This window comes from Lepus europaeus, chromosome 1, assembly GCF_033115175.1.
Source record: "Lepus europaeus isolate LE1 chromosome 1, mLepTim1.pri, whole genome shotgun sequence".
NCBI lineage: Eukaryota > Metazoa > Chordata > Mammalia > Lagomorpha > Leporidae > Lepus > Lepus europaeus.
In genome coordinates this window covers 143013535-143040087 of record NC_084827.1, presented here as the reverse complement: position 1 = coordinate 143040087, position 26553 = coordinate 143013535, and the positions used below count along the sequence as shown (strand labels likewise).

The 26553-nt window shown below is 39.4% G+C and overlaps 1 protein-coding gene across 2 annotated transcripts in view; it reads left to right on the top strand.

Annotated features, from left to right (window-relative positions):
* The window catches only part of SATB2 (SATB homeobox 2), a 194674-nt gene that overhangs the window by 78865 nt on the left and 89256 nt on the right, over window positions 1-26553 (top strand). For both annotated transcript variants that reach the window (XR_009865797.1, XM_062189594.1), the window contains 2 exons: window positions 1041-1164; window positions 8453-8555. Coding sequence is in view for 1 of the 2 variants with exons in the window: in XM_062189594.1 (XP_062045578.1) it covers window positions 1041-1164; window positions 8453-8555 (227 nt within the window). In the remaining variant the exon portion in view is untranslated. The remainder of the gene's footprint in view (window positions 1-1040; window positions 1165-8452; window positions 8556-26553) is intronic.

Below are 26553 nucleotides of genomic sequence, written 5' to 3'. Positions count from 1 at the left end.
GATAAATCATTAAAAATCCGCAGCCTTTAAAGGGGAACTGTCCACTGCGGCCTCATTCAATGGGTCCTCCAGGCACGGTTAAATGCTTAGGGCATAGTATTTGAAGAATAAACACCTCTTCTGTTTTCAAGTTTGTGTTATGAGGGATGAGTCTGGTTCTTGTTGCAGCTTCACCAAGAATGCCCTGGCATTCTTTCTCTTCCTTTTCTGGTAGCCACCTCGAAGAGATGGACTCTGTGGTCTGCAGAGATGGCGATGTTGAGAGTGACTCCTCTTCCTTGCCTTCTTCCTTCTCTCCCTGCTTCCCTCACCCCTGTCCTTCCCTGGCTCCCTACTTCCTTCCTTCTCTTTCTCCTTTCTCCCTCTATCCCCCTTTCCTTTTTTCCAGATATTGTACCCAGAACAATAGTGTCACTAAAGAATCAGGAGTTTGTTCACCATCTTTTATTACCAGGTGCTGTCTGGTCTTCATTAAAGAAATGATGTCATCTAGTTCAAGGCTCCGATTTCCCCCTTTGGAGAATCTGTACTTTACAGGGACCTAATATCCCCATCTTTATCTAGGAATGCTTGAGAATCTTATCTCTTAATTTACTATTATTTTTTTTCTTGTTAGGAAAGTGAGCTTTCTGAAAAGTGAAGGCCTGGAACACTTGTTTACTTTTATCCTTAGGCATTCCCAATAATTCAGTAGTAATTTGGGGGAGTTTGCAGTCATATGGCTGGGCCATTTACTTCAACACATGGGAAAAAAAATCATATTTTTCTTTAAAAAGTAGCATTTTTTTTTCATATTCAAAATTCTCACTCTTCTTAGGGTAGGGTGACAATTGTCTTAGAGAGACGCCACTGGGCTCTCTCCTGGTCCTGCAGAAACAGTTCGGCTCTGCTTCTCTCATCTAGGGCCACCTTTGACACTGCTCCTCAGCTGTTCCCCCAGTGCTGGCACCAGACCCAGGGGGGACCAGCACACCACATGCTCTGCAGTTGGGGGCTTTTACTGAAGTTTGTGTGTCATTCATTCTCGCCCTGCTTTGCAGTTGTTCGAAGTTGGAAGACTTGCCTGCAGAGCAGTGGAACCATGCCACAGTGCGCAATGCCTTAAAGGAACTGCTCAAAGAGATGAACCAGAGCACATTAGCCAAAGAATGCCCTCTCTCCCAGGTCAGTATCTCCACGGGGGGCTCTGGGGAACAGAGAATGCCACTGAGACCATCTGATACAAGGAGCACCCCTGATTAGACAGCTGTCTTCCCCGTCTTTCATATAGAGTCTCCTTCCATTTGAGGTGGAAAAAAGAGAGATTATAGTGTTTTCAGTTGTAGAGTAGAATTTATCACTTGTTGAGAGCTTTGATGTAGGAGGAGTGTATTAAAACTTTTTTTTTTTACATAATCATTCACTTCTCACATATGTTATCAGAGGTAGTAATCAGTATCTCCATTTTATAAAGAAATCAAGGCTCAGGGAAACAGATTCTCTGCTAATGCTTACTCAGCTAGTTCTGTGAACATTGAGGCATTCCAGACTTCCCATATCTGAGCTGGTCATTGCTTTCTGGGTCCATGGAATGGGTCAGCCATGCTAAATGAATGCTTCCATGATTGCCTGAACCACTTCCCTGTCTGTTGGACAGAGGTGATCTTTACCTTGTATACATTTGTAGAGATTTTGTAGCAAATTCACTCCATGAGAGTACATAAGACAAAGTGATCTTCCATTTTTAGTGAGCTGATTATAACCTTAACCTACCACACGAGTCCCTGGGATATCAGTGGAGGAACCCAAGGCAAACCGTATAAGTTATGAGCCACTTGAGCTTGGCAGTTGCATAAAGGAATGATTCAGGAGATAGTACACATTTTCTTGAACATCCCAGAGGTCTGTAATTCATAAGAGCAGCCTTGAAGGCAGGAGACAAGCATGGTGAAGTCCACAAAAGGGTAAAAATTGTAGCCCAGGGCCTATATATTTAAAAGGGGGAAGTCATGATTTAGCCATTCCCTGTCTGGCCCGATGCTTAGAAAGTATAGGTTGTGTTTGCGTGTCTGTGTATTTATGTTTGATTTCACCTTTCAAAGTATGTTCAGATGTTGGCAACTTCTTCCTTTTCCTCTGAAGTTCCTGTGAGTCACCACTTCCAGCCTCTTCAGTCACAGAGCCACCCCAAACCACCTAATTTGATGTACCTTAGGCACAGGCTTCCCTTACCAAGCATTCTAATTTGAACACATTATGATCACATCTTTCTGTGGCTTATTCATTCTTACCCAAGGAAGTATTGAAAGACAGAAGGTCCATTTTGACCATAAAGCTCCAGGCTCCCAGGCTTTTAATGTGGACATTAGTAAGTAGATTTTCATCATCCCAAACTGAAAGTGTGTAACCATTAAGTCATAATTCTCTATTTCTCTCTTCCCTTCACCCCTAGTAAAACTTATATATATTGTTTAAGATTTATAATTTATTTATTTTATCAGAAAGGCAGAGTTACAGAGAGAGAGGGAGAGACAGAAAGATCTTTCATCTGCTGGTTCACTCCCCAAATGGTCAAAAAGCTGGAGCTGGGCCAGACTGAAGCCAGGAGCCAGAAACTTCTTTCAGGTCTACCACATGGGTTTAGAGGCCCAAGCACTTGGGCCATCTTCTGCTGCTTTCCCAGGCATATTAGCAAGGAGCTGGATTGGAAATGGAGCAGCTGGGAATTGAACTGGTGCCCATATCGGATGCTGGTCCTGCGGGTGGTGGCTTAACTGGCTTTGCCACAGAGCAAACCCTGAAACTTCTATTTTCTGTCTTTATGAATTTGCTGTTTTAGATAGTAGGTACCCCATATGAGTGGAATTCTAGAATATTTGCCCATTTTTACTGGCCTATTTTACTTAGCATATCTATTTGATATATATTAAAGATTATCTGCTTATTTGAAAGGTAGAGAGACAGAGCACACGCACACACACACGTACACTCACACACACACAGATCTTCTACAGATGGTTCACTCTCCAAATGGCTGTAACAGCCAGGTCTGGACCAGGCTGCAGCGAGAATCCAGGAACTCCATCTGGGTCTCCCACATGGATAGACCAGAGCCATCTGCTGTCTTCCTAAGGCTCATCAGAAGGAAGCTGGATCAGAAGTGGAGAAGCTGTGACTTGATGCAGCACTCTGATGTGGGATCCTGGTGTCACAAGTGCCACATGCTAGCCCCCAGTTAATGTTTTTAAAGCAACTTTATCCCTTGCCTCCTGCTGAGATTTTGTTGCCAAATGTTTGAGAAACAAAATGACTGTTCAGAGTTACTAAACTGTCAAGATGTCTTGAGACTTCAGGATAGTGGTGTAGCATTTACACAGTCTGTCTTTAGAAACCGACTATAGGGTTCTTATGTCTGTTATTCTAAATCAGCCTTTCCCATTTGGGACTCATTAATAGGCCTGATTTGTGTGTACAATATGCCAAAATAGTTGGGCAGTGAAATCAAGCGACCAGTTGGGTCAGTGGAAGCAAACAGATTGAGCATGTGCACATCTGCAGACAAGTGGCTGACCAAGTGCATGGACCAGTATCGTGCTAACCAGTAGCCAGCTGTCTGACTTAATCATAGGTCCATGCATGTAGCAGTGATGTGTCCTGTCTTGTGTTAGCCAGTTGCCAACTGTCCGTTTTAGTTATTTTCATGTGAGGTTGTTTTAGTTTGCGGCCCAACCTCATGAACTCACATTGAAGGAAGTTCACAAATGGCAGCTTGAAAATAATTCTCCACTAGAGAGTTGCAGAGACCCTAAGAAATGATGGCATGCTGGGGACAGAAAGGACACTTGTGGACTCCACATGTGGTCCTAGTCCTTCCACATGAATCATCTCCCTGAATCTCCCTCCGCAGCCCTGCGGCCCATGTGTCAGCATCACCCGTCATGGATGAGGGGGCTGGCATCAGACACACGAGCTGTTCAGCGGCGACTTAGGAGAAGAGCCCTCAGATGTGGCCTCCTCGTACTCCAGAACCTATAGACAGCATTTCTTTCCACTAGAATAGCAAAAGTTTTCCGTTCTCATATTATAGCTCAGAAAGAGGAGGGAAAGGGATACTAGAATGCTGCCAAATGACATTAAATGAATTTTTCATGACAACGTAATTCCTCCAAATCAGTTTTTTCCCTTTACTATATTTAATTGAAGTATCATTATAACCTCATGTTTAATATGTTACTTAGCATATCACAAAGCAACTGGAAAAAGCTGAAAATGAGCAAAGAATGCACTTATTATTCATTGACTGTCTGACGCTGTCTCCCTCATATAGAGGTGGCAAGGGGGGCCCAGAGATGCTGTCTCTCTCCTGCACACAGGGGATCCTCACTGGACACAACAGAACATATAACTGTCCACTCTGGTTGCAGTATGTTGTCTTTCATAGCAAATGTATTACGTATCTGCCGTTTAGCTACTGCTAGTATCACATTGCTGTTCAAACAAATCAATCCACCAAAGGGAATGCAGTGCAGTGCAGGATATCCAATTATTTTATATTTCTCTCTCTCTCTCTCTCTCTCTCTCTCTCTCTCTCTCTCGGAAAGGATATTCTCAGATCTCTGTCTTTGAAAGTATGTTGTAGAAATCATCTTACCCTGTGTTTATTGTTTTGCTTTTTCCTTTAAATTTTAAATTGCCTTTGGGTTTCTTAGGTTTCTCTGATTCTAATTTTTTTTTTTAGAGGTTTACTTATTTATTTGAAAGGCAGAGTTACATAGACAGAGAGAGAGAGAGAGAGAGAGAGAGAGGTCTTCCATCTGTAGGTTTGCTCTCCAAACGGCCACAATAGCCAGAACTGGGCTGATTCGAAGCCAGGAGCCTGGAGCTTCTTCTGGGTCTCCCATTTGGGTGCAGGGGTCAAGGACTTGGGCCATCTTCTACTGCTTTTCCAGGCCATGACAGAGAGCTGGATTGGAAGTGTAGCAGAGCTGGGACTCGAATTGGCACCCATATGGGATGCCGGCACTGCAGGTGGTGGCTCTACACACTACGCCACAGTGCCAGCCCCTCTTATGTATCTTAACACAGAATTTTATTCATAAAATAGCCTTGTTACAAGTCCTTGTTTGTGTGGTGTTTTTGGTAGTGTCTTCCCGAACAGGGGCCTCCGCAGGTGCCAGTTGCACATGTGTGCTCATCCTTTCCATAATCCCCCACCATGTGAAGTGACATGTGCCTGGTAAATGTAGTCACTTTAATATTAGCCTCAGCAAAACATAGTTCCTTTGCCAAGTGTTCAAAAATACCAATACACATATATTCTTTGTTGACACAAGACTTAACATTAAGGATTTTTATGTTTTAAATTTATATTATTTATAATACGACTTCATGTTAACATAGATACTAAAGAGTTCATGGCACTCTTGATTGACCAGATAGACTCAGATCTTGTTCATCTACTGAAAAGCTGTGAGGATCCTGAAAGTCCAACTGTGTGGTTGCTCTAGAATGATTGAGAAACATATAAGTTTAACATAAACTACAGAATTTTATGCATATTTTTAAAAAACCTCTAAATGGAATTATATCTTTTTTGGCAGCATAGTGGGTGGGAAAGATTTTAGTCATTACTCATCCTATTCTGTACCAACTGTATCTTATCAGGTTGAAGATGTTATTGATTGTCAGAGGCTTCTCTATTTTAGTGACATTGGGTTATTTTTTACAATATGTCCTTAGAATGGGTGACACAGAGTTTTTGTGTCCCAGGGCGTCTGGAGAACATAACTTCCTCTGGACTACAAGCCAGCATGTGCTGGATCTATGTTTTAAGTGTCTTCTACTTTGTGTGTTTTTTAAATTTGGATTTAAAAAAAAAAATTGGCACTAACATTAAGAAAACCTTGTGTTATGTGTCCAGAGTATTCTAGTATGGCCTGATTCAGACTCGGGCTTTGAGAGCATCGTTTTGATTTAGGGTTTGATTTGGGATTAGAGAATGAATGTTCATGTTGAAACTGGAATAGTCAGATGAAATATGATCTTTCCCCAGAAACATCCCTAAGATGCACCTCCTCTGTTTTTAAATCCATAACAATCCATATCCCTAAAGCTACTTTAGATATCAACTATGTATAAAGACCCACAGGAAATTAATATGAATAAAATGTGCCCAAACTGAAAGAGTTCTTTCTGGTGATTAAAGCTGCTCAGTATGTAGGAAATAGTCTCTATTTGCCAGCTAATTTCTTTGCTCAGTTCACACCTTAAATCTGTTTATTTTTTACTCCATATCAAATAGAGGCAGGAACATTTTTATAGTAGTTTGGGGAAGAAAAATCTTACTGGGTGAGTTCACCAGCTTATCTTTTTCAATTGAGTGGTATGGAATGTAGGGCCTGGTGTTTGGAGTCACTAGAGCACTGATACTCATTTCCTTGTCACATATGTTAACATTGGCCTTGTGCAGTGTCCATCAGTATGCAGGTGGCTCAAGGACAAAGTGGGGGGTGGCTAGAGAGCAATGGAAATGTGAATTATCTAAGGTAAGAGTAATTTGGGTTTGAGGTCTCACTTCACGGGCCAGAAGTATTGAGTAACAGCTGCAGGCAGTATGTAGACACTTTCCACGGTAGTCTCCTTTTTAGACCATTTTGCAATTGCAGTTTTAAGACTTGACTCTTGTCTTGGCTGATGCATTCTATGCCTTTGCAGAGTATAATATTAATACAAATAAGGTAGAGCAATGACAGGTACATTTGCAGTTATTCACATACAGCACTGTAGCTGGTGCACCTATTATTAGTCTACTTACATGTTAAAATTTTTATTATGACATTTCAGTTAGGTATTTTTAAATTTTATCTCTGTCCCTTTTCATGTGTTAAATTTCAGTGACGCAGATACTCCACATAAGAACTATGTGAGACACGAGGAAGGGAAAAAAATGCAACAGACACAGCCGCTGTCCTCAACAGTCTCACAGTCTAGGAGCAAAGAGAAAATCTGAGCCCAGAGAGGGAGCTAAGCAGGAAACTACTTTACTTGCTTGTTAATAATATGCAGAGCAAGGCTCAGGGAGATTAGGATTCCATAGATCCCCTTAGGCAGCCGCCAAGACTTCCTAGATTCTGTGAAACACTGAGATGATACCCACTCTTTGAGTTCCATGTTGTGTTCAGATCCCAGAATTAAAAGTGTTCTCCTACCTCTCCCCCGATAGAGAAAATAATTGTGGTGTAGAGGTCAGTAACTGGGGGAAGGCTAGCCATCTGCTACGAAGAAAGAGCCAAAGAGATTTCTGGGAATTGAATTAGGAACCCCTACCCTACCCCCACCCACCAGTGCTGCATAGTGATTAAAAAAAAGGGAGGGAGTCAGATGTTTTAAACGGGAGTCTATGTAGGACTGTCTGCTGGCGTTTGAACCTCCTGGTAAATAACTTGCCAGTGACTTGATTTATTGTTATCCTTTTTATCTCGTAGAAATGTCATTAGAAGTTCTAAGATTTCTCTGAACTGCTCCATGTCTGGGGATAACTTTTGGAGAAAGATGAGATTTCAAGGCGAGATATAAAACCTGATGCAGATCACTTGGATCTCTTGAGTTATGTAGGCCCACTTGTCTTGTTTTTTAGACAAATTTTGCAGAAAGAAAATCTCCCTGTAAAAATATGCATGCTATATCATAGTCAATGCAGGTTTAAGTTAACATCTGCCATGATGTTGACCCAGGCATGCCATATTGGCTGCAGACATCTCTTAGTGGGACATTTGATTCAAGGTGTGCAATTATAATTTTAGTTTTTCAGCACAAAATCAGATTATGCTCCCCCTTTCTTTCCTTTTAATGTCAATTACGAACAGATCAGCTAAGAGATTGAGCTGAGGAAGGAGAGGAGGAATCATGTATGTAAGAACCAGAAAGTTTTAACTTTGAATCGTTTTTGGTTGAAACACAGTACAAGTGTTATGTTTAGTTTCCTCTGCTCTAAAATAGCACTGTTAATTTTTTCATTTGGTGAATTTTCACACAAGTGCTAATCACACGTTTCTATAAATTATATTAATTTAACTTATTTCCCTAAACGTTGTTCTGCAGTGTGTAGCACGGATGTTCTCAGATTCTTGGCTGTGTAAGCTTGTTGCAGTTGGAAGCAGAACAGAAACATCTGAGAGGCATTATTTGGATTACGGGTGCTGGAGCATCTGATCTCACCTTTTGCTCGGGTTCCTAAATCACAACTGTTCTTCCCCTTTGCATTTAATCTGCATATTGCATTGCTTCCAGCTTTGACATTACCCCAGAGTTGGCTTTTTGGAGAAAAGCGCTGTTACCAAGTTTAAGGGACAGTAAATACAGCAATCAAGTTTAAAAGACAAAAAAGATTGGTCTAAGTGATAATGTGCCCTCTCTTGTCCCTAAAAAGGAATAGTCATATTTTTAAAGAATAACTCTTTCTTGTTCTTTTCAGAGTATGATTTCATCCATTGTAAATAGCACATACTATGCCAATGTGTCAGCAACCAAGTGCCAGGAGTTTGGGAGATGGTATAAAAAGTACAAGAAGATTAAAGGTAAACTTACTTTTTTGTTTTTAAAGCCTGTTTGCAGTTTCTTCAGTCCATAAATTGTTGATTGTTTGGAATTTATGTTAATTTAAATACATATATAATATATATGTATATATATATATATATACTAATATATATATTAGCAAGGATAAGATTCTTATTATTTCTGTCATGAGACCCAGATTGACTCCCTTAAAACTAAGGTGGTGTTAGAGTCAGGAGGAGCAGGCTTAGCACAATTTATTAAGTTTCTGTTTTTCATAAGTGATACGTGTCAGGCCCAAATCTTTTAGAATGAAAAATGTAAAAGCAGTCATTTTAGGTTATATAAGCACTTACAGTCTGAGTACTGGCGAATAAATCAGAAGGACTGTGGTAGAATCAGGAAATCCTTGGTCAGAGGAGTTTTGATCTTAGATTGATTTGGAGACAGAGTGGTGGTCAAAAGAATGACTCTCAGGTCTGGTAAGCCTGTGTTCAAATCTTTGTCTTCCTCTTGTTGGTTTGTATGAGCTTGAGCAAATTATTGGACATACCCAAATCTCAATTTCCTTTGAGCACTGGAAGTCATAAAAGTACCATGTTTTGCGTGGTTATGACATTATCATCACCTTTATGTAGGTTTTCATAGTATTGCTGACTTCTCACTGCCTCTTTCTGAAGCCCAGTGGCAATTTACAGTGGCTGGGTAAAAGTAAAGGATGAATTTCCTTGTTGTACCACCTGTAGGTTTCCTCAGGGGAGACAGAGTGGTGAAATGATGCTTGTTGGCTTTCAGGTGTTTGGGAGCTTGTCTACATGGTTACCTTTTGAGAAAATGACCCTTGTAGCACTTGGGAACATGTTTCCAAATACTGAGTCATTAGAGCTTTTTATGCTACATATGTAGTTCATAAGGAAAGTAAAAAATGTTGAGCTACCCTGGAGAAGTTAGAATGATGATGTATTTCTTGTCAACATATTTTAAAATTCTTAGGCTTCTTTAGATTCTGGTTTGGACACCTGCTTTAGAATATTATTTATCCTTTTTTTTTTAAAAAAGAGTATTATTTATCCTTAAACAGGATAAGATGAATAACTCCTTATTATGAGACATAACTGTGGTTCACAAGGGGTGTTTTTCTTTAAGTGTTGCCTCCAAGTTTTTCTTCCAAAACAGGATTGTTAAAGTACTTGAACATATCCTCTTTGGCTAAAAATCCAAAGAATCATTCAGTGTCAAGGTCATTTGTTAAATCTCATTTACTTGCTGCTGTAAGAGAAAGGAAGAGAGGGTCCTCTTTTAATAGGCTGAAGTGTAATTCCAGATTTGGAAAGACTAGAAACTCTTCTCTGTAGTGTTTTCAGAATTTCCAATGAAGAACATGTGTGTGTGTGTGTGTGTGCGCGCGCACGCATGTTTACACTCATGTCTTACACTCTTCTTTCTTTCTTAGAGATTCAATTCTTTAAGCTCTATTTTTTTTTCAAGATAGTAAATGCACAGTTAAATCTTTAAGTGCTATAAAAGCAGCCAGAGACCTTGATTTCGCTCAGCAGGTCAAGGACCCCAACTGAAGAGGCTGTCAGACACTGTGTACACATGCTATTCAAAGAGAGAGAAGCAGTCACTGCTGTGGAGCAGTGTGTGTGTGTGTGTGTGTGTGTGCTGGGAGGAGGAGACAAGGGAAGGTTAAGGTATGTGTGAAGTAAACACAAGCTGCCATAAAGCAGTTCAAGTGGTGTTGATTCATCAGCCAAGGCAGTGGGAGGAAAAACAAAGAATTCATGACAGGTATAATGGTATACGGAAAATAAACACCCAGAGAAGCGCGTTTTATTAACTTTCAACCCACAGAAAAAAAAGGAAGTGTTGGACCTAGATGGGTACATTTCATCATAGAGAAGCTTCCTACTATGAATACATGTTGCTGTGAGAGTTCTTACCAAAGCAGACCCACTGCTCATGGGAAAGTAATTGTTTGGTTTGTAAAATGTTTGTGTGTCCATCCATTTTCAAAATGGAAAAAAAAAAGGAATCATTTTCAAATCTGGAAATGAGTTTATAGAAAATCCAGAATTCTACCTTAGGGGCTCTTCCTGGAACCCAGAAGTCAGAGTTCCGTGTCTCTCCCAGCCTCCCACCCCCCAAGTTACCAGCTTAATGTACAAGTGTATAAGAAATTCTCAAGTTAACTTACTGATGTTGCAAATGCAGGCTACATTGTTAAATATGTTTCATATTATCTGCTAATGTCTGTTTTAATAAAACAGTGGGAACTAAATGGTTGCTTCTTAATGAAAACCATGATTTCCTAAACATAAGCTATGTGATTCTGTTACAAATTGCCACATATAGATCTCCTAGGTCAAAATTTTTTTCCCTTTTCATAGAAATAAATAAACAGTAAAATAATTATATACTCTGAAGGATCAAAGTAAATATGACAAAAACCTGGCAAAAATAAAAGTCTACTGGAAGCATTAAAAAAAAGATCAAATTGCAAATTCTATAGTTAATGCTTAAATAAATATAAGAAAAATGAACAATCAATAATTCGATATCATTAAAAACAGATGTAAAAACTGTATACAAATGGACTTGTCTAAATTTTGAAGTAAACATTTTAATGTGCATTTTTTGAATTTGTTGTTATTATAGCTAAACTATTTACACTTATGCTTTAAAAAGTCCTAAATTGGTTTGACTTAGCATGTTAACTTTATTTTCCCCAGTGATCACAGCAAAGCACACTCTGTTTACCTATTTTCTTTAATTTCAAAGACAATCATGGTTGACACAGACATATTTGAGTTAGCGTTAACATTACTTCATGATAGTTGGGGAGACAGGGTTTGTATACTCTGGTTTCAAGGTCCACGACCATGAACCTACTTCCTAGGAGTTTTTGATACTGAAAAACACTGGAGTGGGTCACTGGGTGTTTAAGGTAGTAGGTTGGTTTAGACAGCATTTTTAATTTTTAAAAAAGACACATTTATTTGAAAGAGTGACAGAGACAGGGGGAGACACACAGAGAGAAATCTCTTCCATACACTGGTACATTCCCTAAATGCTTGCAACAGTCAGAACTGGGACAGGCCAAAGTCTGCAACCAGGACCTTGGTGCTGGTCTTCCACAGGGTGGCTGGGACCCAGTACATCATGCACTGCTTTCCCAGGTGCATTAGCAGGAAGCTGGATCAGAATTGGGAGAGCTGGGGCTCAAACTGGTGCTGCAGTGTGGGAGGCCAGCATCCCAAGCTGTGACTTAACCCACTGTGCTACAATGCATGCCTCTAGATGACATGTTTTAATTTGTTGCTCATCTCATACTATAGTCACTTCTAACCTAGTTTGTACAATGTAGAGCTCAGAAGCTCCCAAGTATGAAAAAAAAATGTATGTTTTATTTTAAGAGCAAAAAAAGAAAAAAAAGAAAGAAGACCAATATTAACAATTGTTTAGTATTTAGCTGTTTTTCTCTTGGACACAGGATAATCCACAGATACCTAGAAACATTCATGCTATTATAAGCTTGCATTCAAGGTTTAGGAATTACAAGGGATTTTTCTCATCACTTTTATTTCTAAAAACCCAAGTATTCTTTCGTATGAACTTTAAATATGAACTTGTCCTGTCATTTTTTATGAAACTAAATGGCAATTAGGTTTCCAATACCACCACCAATTATGCTTTTATGGCAATCTATGTTAGCAAGGGATATAATAAAAACAAGGAAGTGTCTTAATGAAGAACTTCTCATATTCTAAATGTATCCCAGTTAATAAATTAAAAAATAATTTTACATCTAAAAATGTGTTTTTCATCTGATTCCAAAAGCAAAATGAATGTTCATCTTTTCTGAGGTCAGTCTCAACTATTTAATATGTCTCAATAACTGAAGGGCATTTAAAGTTCACACAAATACTGGTGGCATCATAAAATTATTTGTGTCATAAAATAATACCACTAGAATGAATGCATCTAACCAAATCACATATTTTGGCCAGAGAACAAAATTTTCCCTGTCACTTTCTTTTCTCAATCATTGCTCAAGAACCCCTTGATTGCTAGTTGTCTTAATTTTATTTGCTTATTTGAGCTTATTTTGCAAAATATTAAAAAACCTGGAGAAAAAAGAGGATTTTAAAAATCAGTGTTACTTCCCAAGCCTGGTTTATTCTAGTAATCAGTATTTTATCTGACCCTGTCTGATCTAGTCTTGCAAGATCAAACGTGCAGGCCAGCAAGCAGGCAGTAAACAAAGCCAGAGAAGGGTTTGGGTAAACACAAAGATTAGATGTTGAATGAAAATTAAACTCCTTGAACTAGTCCTCTGTACTAAAGTGGTTAAGTGGGTTGTGATTAAAAGAAATAAGTAATTATGATCATTATAGCTGAAATGATATAATGTTACCACATTTAAAGCACCTCTTGTACCCGAAAATGAATGTGTCATTTACGAAGTGGTGCCTCAGAGTTGAATAGAGAAATCAATGTCTCCTGACTGGGTTTCATAAGGCAGCCCTTGCTTAGCCATGGTGGTATCAGTGGTCAGGACAATGCCTTTAATCAGCTCCTGGTACTTCTGCCTCTGCTGTTGTTTAGCTCTGATGAGGTAAAAGTAACTTTTGTCTACCTAATCTTTTTGAGTCATGAAGAAAATTTGATTTCACCTTCAGATCTAAATGAAGGTGTTCTGGGAGGAAGTCTGTCTGCCCTTGCTATATTGTACCTTCCTGAAAGTAATGCCAACCTCATATCCTTTGAATTTTGTATAAATACTGGATTCAGGGAAATAGAAACATCACTTCCATAAGGAATCACTTTCCCTCTCACTGGTTTTCTAACATTTGGAAGAGCCTTATGCATTTTCAGTGACACAGATTCATTGATCATATCTGATGATTAGAAACTGGTTAGAGGCCGGCGCCGTGGCTTACTAGGCTAATCCTCCGCCTGCGGTGCTGGCACCCTGGGTTCTAGTCGCTGTTGGGGTGCTGGATCCTGTTGTGGTTGCTCCTCTTCCAGGCCAGCTCTCTGCTGTGGCCCAGGAGTGCAGTGGAGGATGGCCCAAGTGCTTGGGCCCTGCACTCGCATGAGAGATCAGGAGAAGCACCTGGCTCCTGGCTTCGGATCAGCGCGGTGCGCCAGCCGCAGCGGCCGTTGGAGGGTGAACCAACGGAAAAAGGAAGACCTTTCTCTCTGTCTCTCTCACTGTCCACTCTGCCTGTCAAAAAAAAAAAAAAAAAAAAAAAAAAGAAACTGGTTAGAAACTTACTGGTTGTGTCAGCAAGCTGAAAAGCGGTGTGTGGAAATTGCCACAAGTACTGAGTTCAGATATGGACTGATTCCTTGCTTGCACCTTAAGAAGCTCATTCTAGCTGTTTCTTTGGCCTGAAATGTAATTATTCACAAATATTTAAATAAATGAAAACCCATGTTTGCTAATAACATGGTTGTTAGAGTAAAAAAAAGTTGTTATTAGTGATATTTTATGATTTATAGAATGCATTTTAAATTCACACTTGAAGAGGATGGAAGGGAAGTGAGCATTTTGCCTAGTGGTTAAGATGCCCACATCCTGCGCTGGGGTGTCTGGGTTTGATTTCTGGCTCCAGCTCCTGACTCCAGCTTCCTGCAAATGCAGACCCTGGGAGGAAATAGTGATGGCTTAAATAATTGGATTCCTACCACCCACATGGGAGATTTGCATTGTGTTCCTGGCTCTGGCTTTGGCTCAGTTCTGCCCTGACTGTTGGAGGCATTTGGAGAATAAACTGGAGGATGGAAGCTCTTTGTCTAGTTTCTGTCTGTTTTTCTCTCTGCCTTTCAAACCAGGCAAAACAAATAACCAACCAACCAAACAAACAAACAAAAAACCACACAAACAAGGATAAAAAGGGAAAAAATGATTTATTTTCTTAACTTCCTCCCTACCTTCAATCTATCCATTCATCAGCCTCTTATTTGAAACAGAGATACTTGTATCAGAAACATTTCTTGATTTCATAAAGCCTACAATTTCTGTGAAACAATAAAACAATGTATCTTTTGTCATTCAAAAATAAATTTGCCCATCTATTTTATATACTTGATGAGATTCTAAGGGCTGGATATAACAGTGGGATACATTACATAGTCCTTTTTTGCAAGAAAATTATAGTCATAATTAAATAATTTTAATTAATCAAATGTTTAGTCAATCCTTCTACTACAAGGCTGTATTTAGTGCTAGAAGCAGTGAGAGACAGCTGGAAACACAGTAAGACAAGGTTACTATCTCTAGTTGTGTTGTCTTCAGCCTAGCGGGGGTAAAAGCCCCATGAACATATCTGGCAAACATACAGTACTGCTATAATCGAGTGTAATGGTAACAAGGAGAAAAGCCCATAAATTCTACCTGCTAGGTGTCAGGCTTGAAGGTAAGGGGTTGGGGAGAAATAGCTCATGAGTTAATAGCTTAAGGACAAGTAGAAGAGGAAAGAGTAGGAAGAATGTTTTAGGTAATCGCATGCCCATGACTATAGACGCAGAGGAGCCAAAGAGTGTGGCATGTTTAGAAAGTTACAAGTAATTGCTCAGAAGGTCTAGAATGGCAGTCCATCCATGATGATACTGTAACATTATGGGTACCCAGAATGGCTAGGATTTTTATCAGAAAGAAAAGGTCGAGCATACCTGAGTATGGAGATTCTGTGGCACCAAACATTGGCAAATGGGCAGAAATGGTTGAGCCATGGCTAGGGGAGGTTTGTGTTGTGACAATGGAATTAAAGTTGAGAAGATAGAGACCACACCTTTGGAAACTTTGAAAGCCACTAGGTTGAGTCATTTTGAGGATCACTGGGAGTGATGCAGTGAAAATGGTACATGGGTATATTTTAAAGATTCTCTGGAAGCCATTGAAAACTATGTGTGTGAATATATGGATGGCAGGCAGAGTGGCAGTGGGAGGGGCAGAGTGGAAAGTCCACCCTGGAGGAAGTTTATGGCTTCAGTTTATGGAAGTGAATTTAATAAGAGAAGTGAGACCTTGGCTTTGGAAAGACAGGAAGTGACCAAAGCAAGATGTTCAAGCAGAGAAAGCCAGTGAGGCTCAGTGGAAAAAAGGGTGTGATAAAGAGAAGGAGATACTAGAGCAGAATCCAAGATCCAACACTGTGAGCTTAAGTGACTCTTGGTGGTTTTGACAGCAACAGGATGATAGGTATGCAGAGGAAGTTGCTGATATTCTGACGAGATCTGGGCGAGTAGTTTGAAATGTGGGCCATTCAAGATGTACAACCAGCTAACTAAAGGATAGGGATAGAGAATAAGTTTTTTTTTTTTAAATATGTATTTATTTATTTGAAAATCAATCAGAGTTACACAAAGAGAGGAGAGGCAGAGAGAGAGAGAGAGGGAGAGAGAGAGAGAGAGAGAGAGGGAGGTCTTGCCTCCACTGGTTCAGTCCCCAGATGGCCACAATGGCTGGAGCTGAGTTGATCCAAAGTCAGGAGCCAGGAGCTTCTTCTGGGTCTCTTACATGGGTACAGGGGCCCAAGGACTTGGGCCATCTTCTACTGCTTTCCCAGGCCACAGCAGAGAGCTGGATTGGGAGAGGAGCAGCTGGACTTGAACTGGTGCCCATATGGGATGCCGGCGCTTCAGGCCAGGGCTTTAACCTGCTGTGCCACAGCGCTGGCCCCAAGAGAATAAGTTTTGAAAGCACTTTTTTGGACATGATAGTTGTAATTGTACCAAAGGAACATTCTTTGGAGAGTAACAACAAGAGAGCTCTAGAAGCTTTGAGAGAAGGGCCATTGGTTAAGAAGACATCATTAGGGAAAGCGGTGAAGTGTCCTGGATGCCTGGGGAAGGTGAGTTATTAGTGGAGAGGTTTTATGAGGAGTGCCACATTGGGGAAGCAAGGGAACTGGATGATCTTGGCTGTGACTAAGGAAGATGACAGTGGCTCAGAGGAGTTGTTTCCATGTAGTGTGAGAACAGGGAAAGCAGGTGCATATCTCTTAAGAAGACAGCAAGTGGCAAGGTAATGAAGGCAGCAGATGCTGACTTAGTAGGAAGTGAATACAAAGATGTCTAAGAGAACCATAGGGGCTCTTCCTCAGGAGGAAGAGGAAGAAGGCCCTAGGAGGGGAGAGGATCGCAGGCAGAGTTGGTGCTCAGCCTTTGTTAGTGCTGGCCTTCTTCAGAAACTGGCTGCAGGACGAGGCAAGGAGACACACAGGGAGATGGAGTGGGTGGTAAGATGAGCATCCCCGGCCAAGTGTGGGGGTGTCCTGGTTTCCTAGTAGCAGAAAGAGGGGTGTTTGAGATGGGGACTTGGTGAGAACACCTGAAATAGATCTGGACTATGACCCTGGTTGGGGAAGAATGAGAGTGAACTGATAAATTATATAAGGATTATTTTCTGTGTTTCCTCACACAGTCTGCAAAGTTAGAAGCTGAAAAGTGTCCTATGCTGGTGAGGGGCTTGAAATTATTAACTCTTAGTGATGCGTAAGGTGCTAGAACTAAAACCACATTTCCCAGTGAGAGACAGTAAAGCAGCTGTTTGCCTGACCCATGATGGGTCATCATTTTATCTTTTGGGAGATCTTAAGATTATCTGGCCTTACAGTTCTGAATTTCCAAAGGAATGGGTGTAAATCTAGAGTATTCTGGTAGGGGCTAACTTTGAGCCTTTCAAGCCATTGTCTTTTTTTTTTTTAAACAGGACACACCTCCTTCAGACTAGCCTGAAGGGAGTCCTACTAGCTAGGTCTGGGACAGTTTATTTATTTATTTTTTAAAATAAAAAAAAACCTTAAATTTATTTCTTTGAGAGGTAGGGTTAACAGAAAGAGAGAGGGAGAGACAGAGAGAGGTCTCCCACGCAGTGCGGGGGCCTAAGGACGTGGGCCATCTTCTACTGCTTTCCCAGGCCGTAGCAGAGAGCTGGATAGGAAGTGGAGCAGCTGGGACAGGAACCAGTGCCAATATGGGATGTGGGAGCTGCAAGTGGAGGCTTAGCCTACTTTGCCACAGTGCGGGCCCCAAATCATTGTCTTTTTAAATTTGCATGTGCCACGGTAATTTTGATTCTAGGATAATCCCTCTTCTAGGCCAAAATCTTCTTGAAAAACAAAAAATGGTGGAGTGGGAGGGGACATGATGCACAGGGATACAGCCATTTTGTGTCCTCCTCAGAGTCTTGTGAGCATGGGACCTTGAACATTATCAGTGCTCAGTAAATAGAAATAGAATTGAATTTAAAGTAGAATAACTTATTTAATATATGCACTTTGAACAGTTTTATTTTTGCACTTATTATATTGTGACTAATCTTATTTGCTATGTGATCTCTTAATTGAGAGAAAAATGAGAAACAGTCTTTACTTGTTTAATTCATATTGCAAATGTCCTTATCAAATTAATAATCAGAATCATTCTTTCCTATTAATTAGTTATTGAGTTAATGATCTAATAATAGCCACTACTACTGAAAGAGGCAGTGAAGTCTTTATTAAGTCCAAATTAGGGACCATTATGTTGTCTAAGATGAACATTCTTTGGAGGTTTTCCCAACAAGTTTATTGTGTGTTTTCTTTAAAATAATGACCTAAAATATTTAGGTCCTATAAAATCAGAGAGACTTATCAATGGAAAAGAATGGCTCACAGATTGATTGTTTCCTTCATTAACTTTTCTTAAGTGAATTTGAATTAAGGAATTAATGCCCCTAGAAGGCCAACAGGCAAGGGAAAAATGCTACTAAACAATTATATTGTTTCTGCAATAATTTTTGCATCACACACAGAATTTACCTTGGAAATTATAGTTTCAAATTAAAACAATTAAAATAAAGACATTAGATATACATAATATTCAGCTATCCAGAAAGTTATGGGAATACTTGAAATGACCAATGGCATTGAACTGTGATGAAGCTTAGTTTGAAACCAGAGGGACAGTAGAGTTCTGATACAGGGGGTTGAGACTGCAATAAGGAGATGGGTGGATAAAGGTCACTTTTTCCATGCAACATAATGCATCCTGTGGGATTTTATTGCTGAAGAAGTAGAGGTGTCCAGACTTGAGTTACTTTACGTGAGATGTATGTTTCTGTGGGGTTTAATATGATGGAAAAAGGAAGTTGATAATAAGGGAAAAATACACCTAAGAAAACTGGTCATATGATATTATCACAATGCTGGCTAGTACGCCCAGCTTATGGGGCTGTTTTATTAGGAGTTAACAAGTTGGCTCTGAGTATCTTGCTCTAGGCAGAGACTTTGCAAGCAAGTTCTCAACTCAGAGACCAATTCTCTTTAACAAATTTAGAGAGGAAAAAAAATCTTTAGCTTTGGTAGTCCTAAAAGACTTAGCTTTTTTTTTTATTTTCTTTTTGCCCTTCAGCTCTTTCAGACTCCTAATATTTTCTTTAATTATGTTTAGTGAACTCTTCTGATAATACTGTTTGGGGAGGGTTGTTTGTTTTCAATGGTGGGGGATTTATATCTGATAGATACAGCATATTAGCTTGGGCTCCTGCAGTTGTGTCTTTCTGTGTTTGTGTTAACCGAAAGTGGTTTTCATATAATAAATTGACTTTGTACCTACAGTTATTGACTAGGAAGGAATAAATCAGAAATATTTTCAGTGACTGGGCATGTTCAATATTGGCCAATGTGATGCTGTTTTATTTTGTCAGGGAAATAAATATTATGTTTATATTTCACAAAGGATTTAACCCAGTGAAAGACTTTAAGTGGACAGCAGGATTGTTTAGTGTTAATATGCAGCGCAGTTCAGGGGGAGGAATCAAAATAAATATCAGCCGGAACTAAATGGAATTGTCATTTTTGTAGGTCAAAATTGTTGTACATCACCAGTTTCATATAGTTTAATGACATATGAATTTATTGTGATTGTCCGGGGTTCTCAAGCTATTGCCATGTTGTGTGAATATGCGCATGTTGCTTACCTCCTTACAGAATTTAGAAGAGTGCTTGTCACAGCTGTGGGTGGTGTGATTTGCATCTTTTATCAGTCTGCTGTGCATCCATGCTGATGACCCTCATTTGGGGACAAAACTTTTTTGACCACAAGAAAAACTAAAGGACAGGAGAATTTGTGAAAATAAATATAATCAGTGTACATTTGTATTGGAGTCTACTAGAATGCATTGCTAGAAAATGGAAAATTAAAAGTATCTTTTTTCACATACCAAAAATTTTGGTACTATGAGGGTGTCTTTAAAAAGTTCATGAAATAATGCATATTATGGAAAAACTATGCCTAGATTTTAAAGTTTTTACATCAAAATAAACTAATTTTAAATTCAGTTTTCCCACAGTTTTTGAAGTACCCTTGTATTTAGATGGAATTCTGTTAAAGCCTCTATTACTCAGTACTGTGTCTCTAGGGGCCTGGCATGATTCTTGGCACATAATAGTTTATTAATATATATTTACTATATGAATAAAACAATAAAATGTGCAGAATCTTATTTTAGTGATTAACTAATGCAACTGTTGAGGAATCATAAATTGGCGACTTAGAACTGACCAACTTTTCAGTCTGTTTCATGTCTCCAAGATCCTTTCTTTTTTTAAGATTTATTTATTTATCTTGAAAGTCACAGTTACAGAGAGAGAGAGAGAGAGAGTGCAAGAGATCTCCCATCCCTTGTTCCTCCCATCCTCCTCAGATGGCTGCAATGGCCAGGGCTGGGAGCAGGAGCTTTATCTGGATCTTCCCCATGGGTAGCAGGAGCCCAAACACTTGGGCCGTACATCTTCTGCTGCTTTTCCTAGGCAATTAGCAGGAAGCTGGATTGGAAGTGAAGCAGCTAGGACACAAACCAGTGCCCATTGGTGCCACAGGTGGTAGCTTTACCCACTAAGCCAAAATGCCAGCTCTGTCATGTCCCCCAGGTTTACAAGGTATACAGCAGAGGTAACAGTTTGAACCCTTACCGTTCAAATCATCCATCCATCCATCATATCACATATGCATGTGCATGCTACATGTACACATGCATACATACATACAAATAAGAAATTCTGTCTGTAAGAAAGTTTTTCAAGGTGTTGGGTCTTGGAGTGGAGGTTTGCAAATTTAGGGCAGTATCATCCTCAAGAATAGCTTTTCACTGTGCTCAAAGGTTTGGTTACTGATTAAGAATTATTGTTTCAGCTGACAGCTTTTCTACCGAAGATGCCAAAATCAAGTCTGTGCCTTTCTTACCTTTGTAGAATCATTTCAGAGTACTTTCTCAGGGTGAAGGAGTCACAGAGAGATTATGCTATCCTTTTTGAAGTTTTATATTTGGCTCATCTTCTACCCAGGGTTTCCAGGGAAGGTTCTGGGGAATGCTGGAGCATCCATCAGCACTCATTCATGCTAATCTGTTTATATCTGCATAAGCATATGGCTTAAAGAAAAATTCATAGGCCAGAGATACTGGATATTTCCCAATGCAGAGTCTTTTACCCAGTTCATTGCTTCCTACCCGTATGACTGGACAAACTCTAGAGTTCACAAAAGCAACTGTGTTAAGATTTGTATTGAAATACTAGGATCATAGTTCTGCAAATGTGATCAGCCTTTTTAGCAATAACGATAAACCTGGAAGAGTAATACTTTAACTACCACTGCGGTTGCCACTCTCAAAACTGTTGTTTCGCAAATAGAGGTGTCTTCAGAAAGTCTTAAATTTTTGCTGAGAATTAAGAGGCATGAAAAGCAAGTATTCTGAGAAGGAATTGTTTTGAAAATCCTAGCAGTCATACTCCTGAAGATGCTATTAGATAAGTAAGCTGGAAGCTTACTCTTTCAGAGCAATGTACAGGTGGTACTCCCCATCTTGCATGTAATCCCCAAATCACTGAGTTAGCAAGAACCAAGTCTCAGAGTTTCCAGTGTGCGCTTCTGTCTACCTATCCTGTGACACCTTGCTGTGATTGGTAGGCATCTGTACCAATCAAATGCTTCTGTTTACAAAATCTCTGAGACTGCCTTTGGGGGCATTTTGGTCAATTGGAATTTTGTTACATTTACATAGATCTATAGAAAACAGATATTATTAAAAATAATGAAATCTAGCTAAGGGACACACTAAAGAGGGAAAAAAAAGTTGGGATATGTTTGATGCCTGTAGATACCCTGGAAAGTAGAAAAGAAGCTATTAAGCATTTACTGTTTAAAAATACTCTAAGATGGTTTTCTTCTTTCTGTTGGTGTAAATAAAACATGTATACATTTAAAGTGTAGTTTATTCCCAAACTTAGAAAATTATTCATATTCACTTTTTTCCAGAAACCTTTAAGGTATACAAACTCCATGCTCATATTTACTTTTGAAACATAGAAGTGTATTTATTTTCTATAAGTTTAATTTCAAGAATTGTGAGATTGTGTCACTTCATTTCCCATCTGTTCTACTTGCTAACTGGAAGGTCAGACCATGAACTTGTGAGCCTCATGAGGAGAAACTGAATGCCTCATATTCCTGCAAGTATGATGAGGCATATGATTGTTTTGATAGATTCTTTTTTTTTTAAGATTTATTTATTTATTTGAAAGTCAGAGTTACACAGAGAGAGAAGGAGAGGCAGAGAGAGAGAGAGAGGTCTTCCATACTCTGGTTCACTCCCCAGTTGTCCGCAACAGCTGGAGCTGTGCTGATCCGCTGATCCAAAGCCAGGAGCCAGGAACTTCCTCTGGGTCTCCCACACAGGTGCAGGGTCCCAAGGACTTGGGCCATCTTCCACTGCTTTCCCAGGCCATAGCAGAGAGCTGGATTGGAAGTGGAGCAGCTGGGAGTTGAACCGGCGCCCATATAGGATGCTGGCACTGCAAGCGGCGGCTTTACCACTACACCACAGCGCCAGCCCATGATAGATTCTTTGAACTGTTCATAGCATAGTTACCTGAACCAATAGAATGCTTGGGATGCTTTCGATGATCTTTTTGGAGACATCAGAATTTGATCAGTGTCCTAACTACAAAAATTTGGAATGGGAAAACTTACCTATTAGGCATAATTATACAGCTAATTTCTGAAATTCCTAATAGCATCTTGACAAGATCTTTCATGTAATAAAACTGCTCATCTGCTCATAAATTTTAATCTCAGAGTTTTGAGATGATAATATTTCCTGTGGCAGGGATTAAGTCTTGAAAATCTCCAATTTGCTTGAGTCCCTCTTGAATATGGGTCCCATCAATATGTCATGTTCATCAATAGAAACTGAAGATAGAAAGTCTTAAAAATTCATAGATACATTTATAATATGGTTTATTTAGATTAAATCCTTTATGTCATTAGAGACTAGAGAAAAAATAGAATATGGCAGTTGTACGTTTCTGGTATAATCTCAAAAGAAACCATTAAAACAAAGGCCATATAGAATGATGGTTTATAAAATTCAGAATATATAAAAATCACCTGGAAGCTATAAGGATGTGCAATAAGCTCAAAAAACAATAATAAAGGCATAGATGATATAGCACATTGATTCGCAATCTTTAGTGTGCATAAGAATCACTTGAAATCTTAACATGCTTAAGAGCCCTAAAAGATTCTGATTTGGGGCCTGAGAATTTGTGTTTCTAAATATCTTCTAGGAAGTATGGATACTGTTGATCCAAGGACCACACTCTGAGCATCTCTGACATCAAACAGACCTGGAATGTGTGTGTGTGTGTATTTAAGTGTTGACATGTATTATGACATTTAATCTACATAATCCTTTATGGTGGCACAATTATTAGTCCACATGTTCTATATGAGGAAACTGAGGCACAGGGAGGTTAAGTAACTTGCTCAGGGCTGCACATCTATCAATTTGTAAATCTGTAATTCAAATCTGAGCAGTCTGGCTGTGTAATCTCTGCCTATAACCATGAAACCATACATCTTTCCAAACAGCTGAAAAGATATTTCCCAAAGTTGCAGTTAAAAAATCACAATAGAAAGAATTGAATGCCAGAATATAGGAATATAAGACTAAGTATATTAATATTGAAAATGTTCTCGAAGCACCATAACATACATACATACACTCACACACACACACACACACCCAGGATTTGTAATTAAAATAAATTATTGGTCCCTTGGGTATACTGTAAAATTGCTTGAACTAAAATAATATTTCCAGACCAAATATCTTTTGATTGTAATGCAGATAAATTCCTAGAAAGAATGTAACATTATATGAAAACCAAGCTTAATAGCTAATGATCATATTAGACACCAACCCCAAGAACTTGGTGAGGTTTTAGGAGACCCCAGGATTCTAATACAAGCTACAAAGGCCCCACCTACTTTGAGGTTAAATGGAATCCCAGAGACTTAGTTGGTGGTTAGATAACAGTGATGCTTTCTCTGCAGTTTTCATGTGGTACTGGAACAGTCAAAGGAATCTGTGAGATTCACTTGGAACTCTGTTTCTCCGAAACCTGAGCAGACTCTAGACTGCAGTTGAACCAGAGGCTGGAGTAGCTACCAAAAGGCCTCAGAGCTGTTAGACATATCTTGCGTTTGCAGTTCCTCAAGCCATGTCCTGTTTGAGGACTTGAATTTGAAGCTGGGATACCATTCCTTCCTAGGCACTTTCCCCTCCAACATTCACCTTGAGGTCTTTGGCCAGTGTTGAATCAAATTCATTGTAAATTAAGTTGTAGTTCTGACTTAAAGCCTTGGAAGGAGTAGTGTTTTAATGTCTCCTAATATGTGAGCATACTAACTTCACCTTGAATGTTTTCTGCTGCGGTTGTGAGCATTGCTTCTACCATCGGAGGTAGCACTTGCTTCTGTTCACTTTTTTTTCAGGATTTCAGATCTGCTGCATATCAGAAGCAGATGATAGTCTCTCAGAACATGTTGTCTTTGTTTAGATTAAGAAAGACGTAACATGAAATTTTCCATCAAGGAGTGAAAAAGCAGAAACACAATGGCTGTTAGATCTCTTTCAACCATTGTGTTTACTTTCAAGTGATAACTTTCAAAATATTTAAAAAGAAAAATGGAGGAGTGGAAAGAAAGAAAAGCAGGAAAATATGAAGGGAAGATAGAGGCAAAGAAATAGCAAATGCCTAGGCTGGATTTCAGGTGGAGTCTGGCACATTCTGGTGCTCCCCCCACCCACTTTTTTTTTTTAAAGCATTTGTACTTCACCTGCTGTGACAGGAGAGACTAAAAATATGGTTCTGATATTATTTTTGTAATACTGGTAGCCAGAAATGCATGAAGTGGATTTTCAAATGATGTGGAATCTGTGCAAACCATCTCCGGAACCATCCAGTGCCTTGGTCAGCAGAGACACAGCCTGTTGGTGAGGGTTTGACTCCTAGGCACTCTAAATGTCAGGATGATGACTTTCCCTGTCATTCATCCTTGGGAGTAAAGAACCTGGCTTTTATGGTAGAGCAGACACGGACTGAACAACATAGGAGATTCTTCATTCTTACAGGCAGAATTTTCAAAACTGGCAGACTATGGGCAGGATCTGGTTGTAAGAAATGCTTTATTTGGCTTTTATTGTATTTTGAAAGTGGAATTAGTTGCCACGGCTTAAAAACTAAGAGATATATAAAAATCCAGATTTTTTATTTTTCTGAAAAAATATTTTGAAAAAATGACAAGATGAGGAAAACAAAAACTGGCTGAACCAAGGTAGTGCCTGCTCCCTTTGGACCAGGCAGGCCCTCTCACTTCTCATGTACCCTTGCAGGTGGATTCCTTGCCTGTTACCTGCCTGTACAGGTAGGCATTGGCACTTGCAATTCATTCATTAAGGTTTACTGGGTAGCTAGTGCTTCATGTTATTACTACATGTCTCTAAGGATCCTCCTTTTTTTTTTTTTTTTTTTTAGTCTTAATTTTTTTATTTCATTAAGATGAATCTTTCACTTAAATATTTTTTAACTTTTAATTAATATAAATTTCCAAAGTACAGCTTTTGGATTACAGTGGCTTTTCCCCCCCATAACTTCCCTCCCACCCACAACCCTCCCATCTACCACTCCCTCTCCCATTCCATTCACATCAAGATTCATTTTCAATTATCTTTATATACAGAAGATCAATTTAGCATATATTAAGTAAAGATTTCAACAGTTTGCACCCACATAGAAACACGAAGTGTAAAGTACTGTTTGAGTACTAGTTATAGCATCAATTCACATTGTACAATACATTAAGGACAGATATCCTACATGGGGAGTAAGTGCACGGTGACTCCTGTTGTTGACTTAACAATTGACACTCTTGTTTATGGTGTCAGTAATCACCCTAGGCTCTTGTCATGAGTTGCCAAGTCTATGGAAGCCTTTTGAGTTCGCCAACTTCAGTCTTATTCTGACAGGGTCATAGTCAAAGTGGAAGTTCTCTCCTCCCTTCAGAGAAAGGTACTTCCTTCTTTGATGGCCCTGTTCTTTCCACTGGGATTTCACTCGCAGAGATCTTTCATTTAGGTCTTCTTTTTTTTTTTTTTTTTCCAGAGTGTCTTTGTTTTCCATGCCTGAAATACTTTCATGGGCTCTTCAGCCAGATCTGAATGCCTTAAGGGCTGAACTGAGGCCAGAGTGCTGTTTAGGACATCTGCCATTCTATGAGTCTGCGGTGTATCCCACTTCCCACTCTCCCTTTTTAATTCTATCAGTTAGTATTAGCAGACACTAGTCTTGTTTATGTGATCCCTTTGACTCTTAATCCTATCATTATGATCAATTGTGAACTGAAACTGATCACTTTGACTGGTGAGATGGCATTGGTGCATGCCACCTTGATGGGATTGAATTGGAATCCCTCTAAGTGTACTTCTACAGTTACCAACTATTTGAATTTTGAAGATCTGGAATTCATAAGAATGGGAGTAATTATTATGTATTACTTAAAAGGGTTATGGCCTGACATTATTCCAATTCTCATTGTATCAATTCATATAGATTCATGGAGCTCTGACATTTATACTCAATCATATGTAAGAGTAGAACTAGGAATGGAGTGACTTTGTATTAA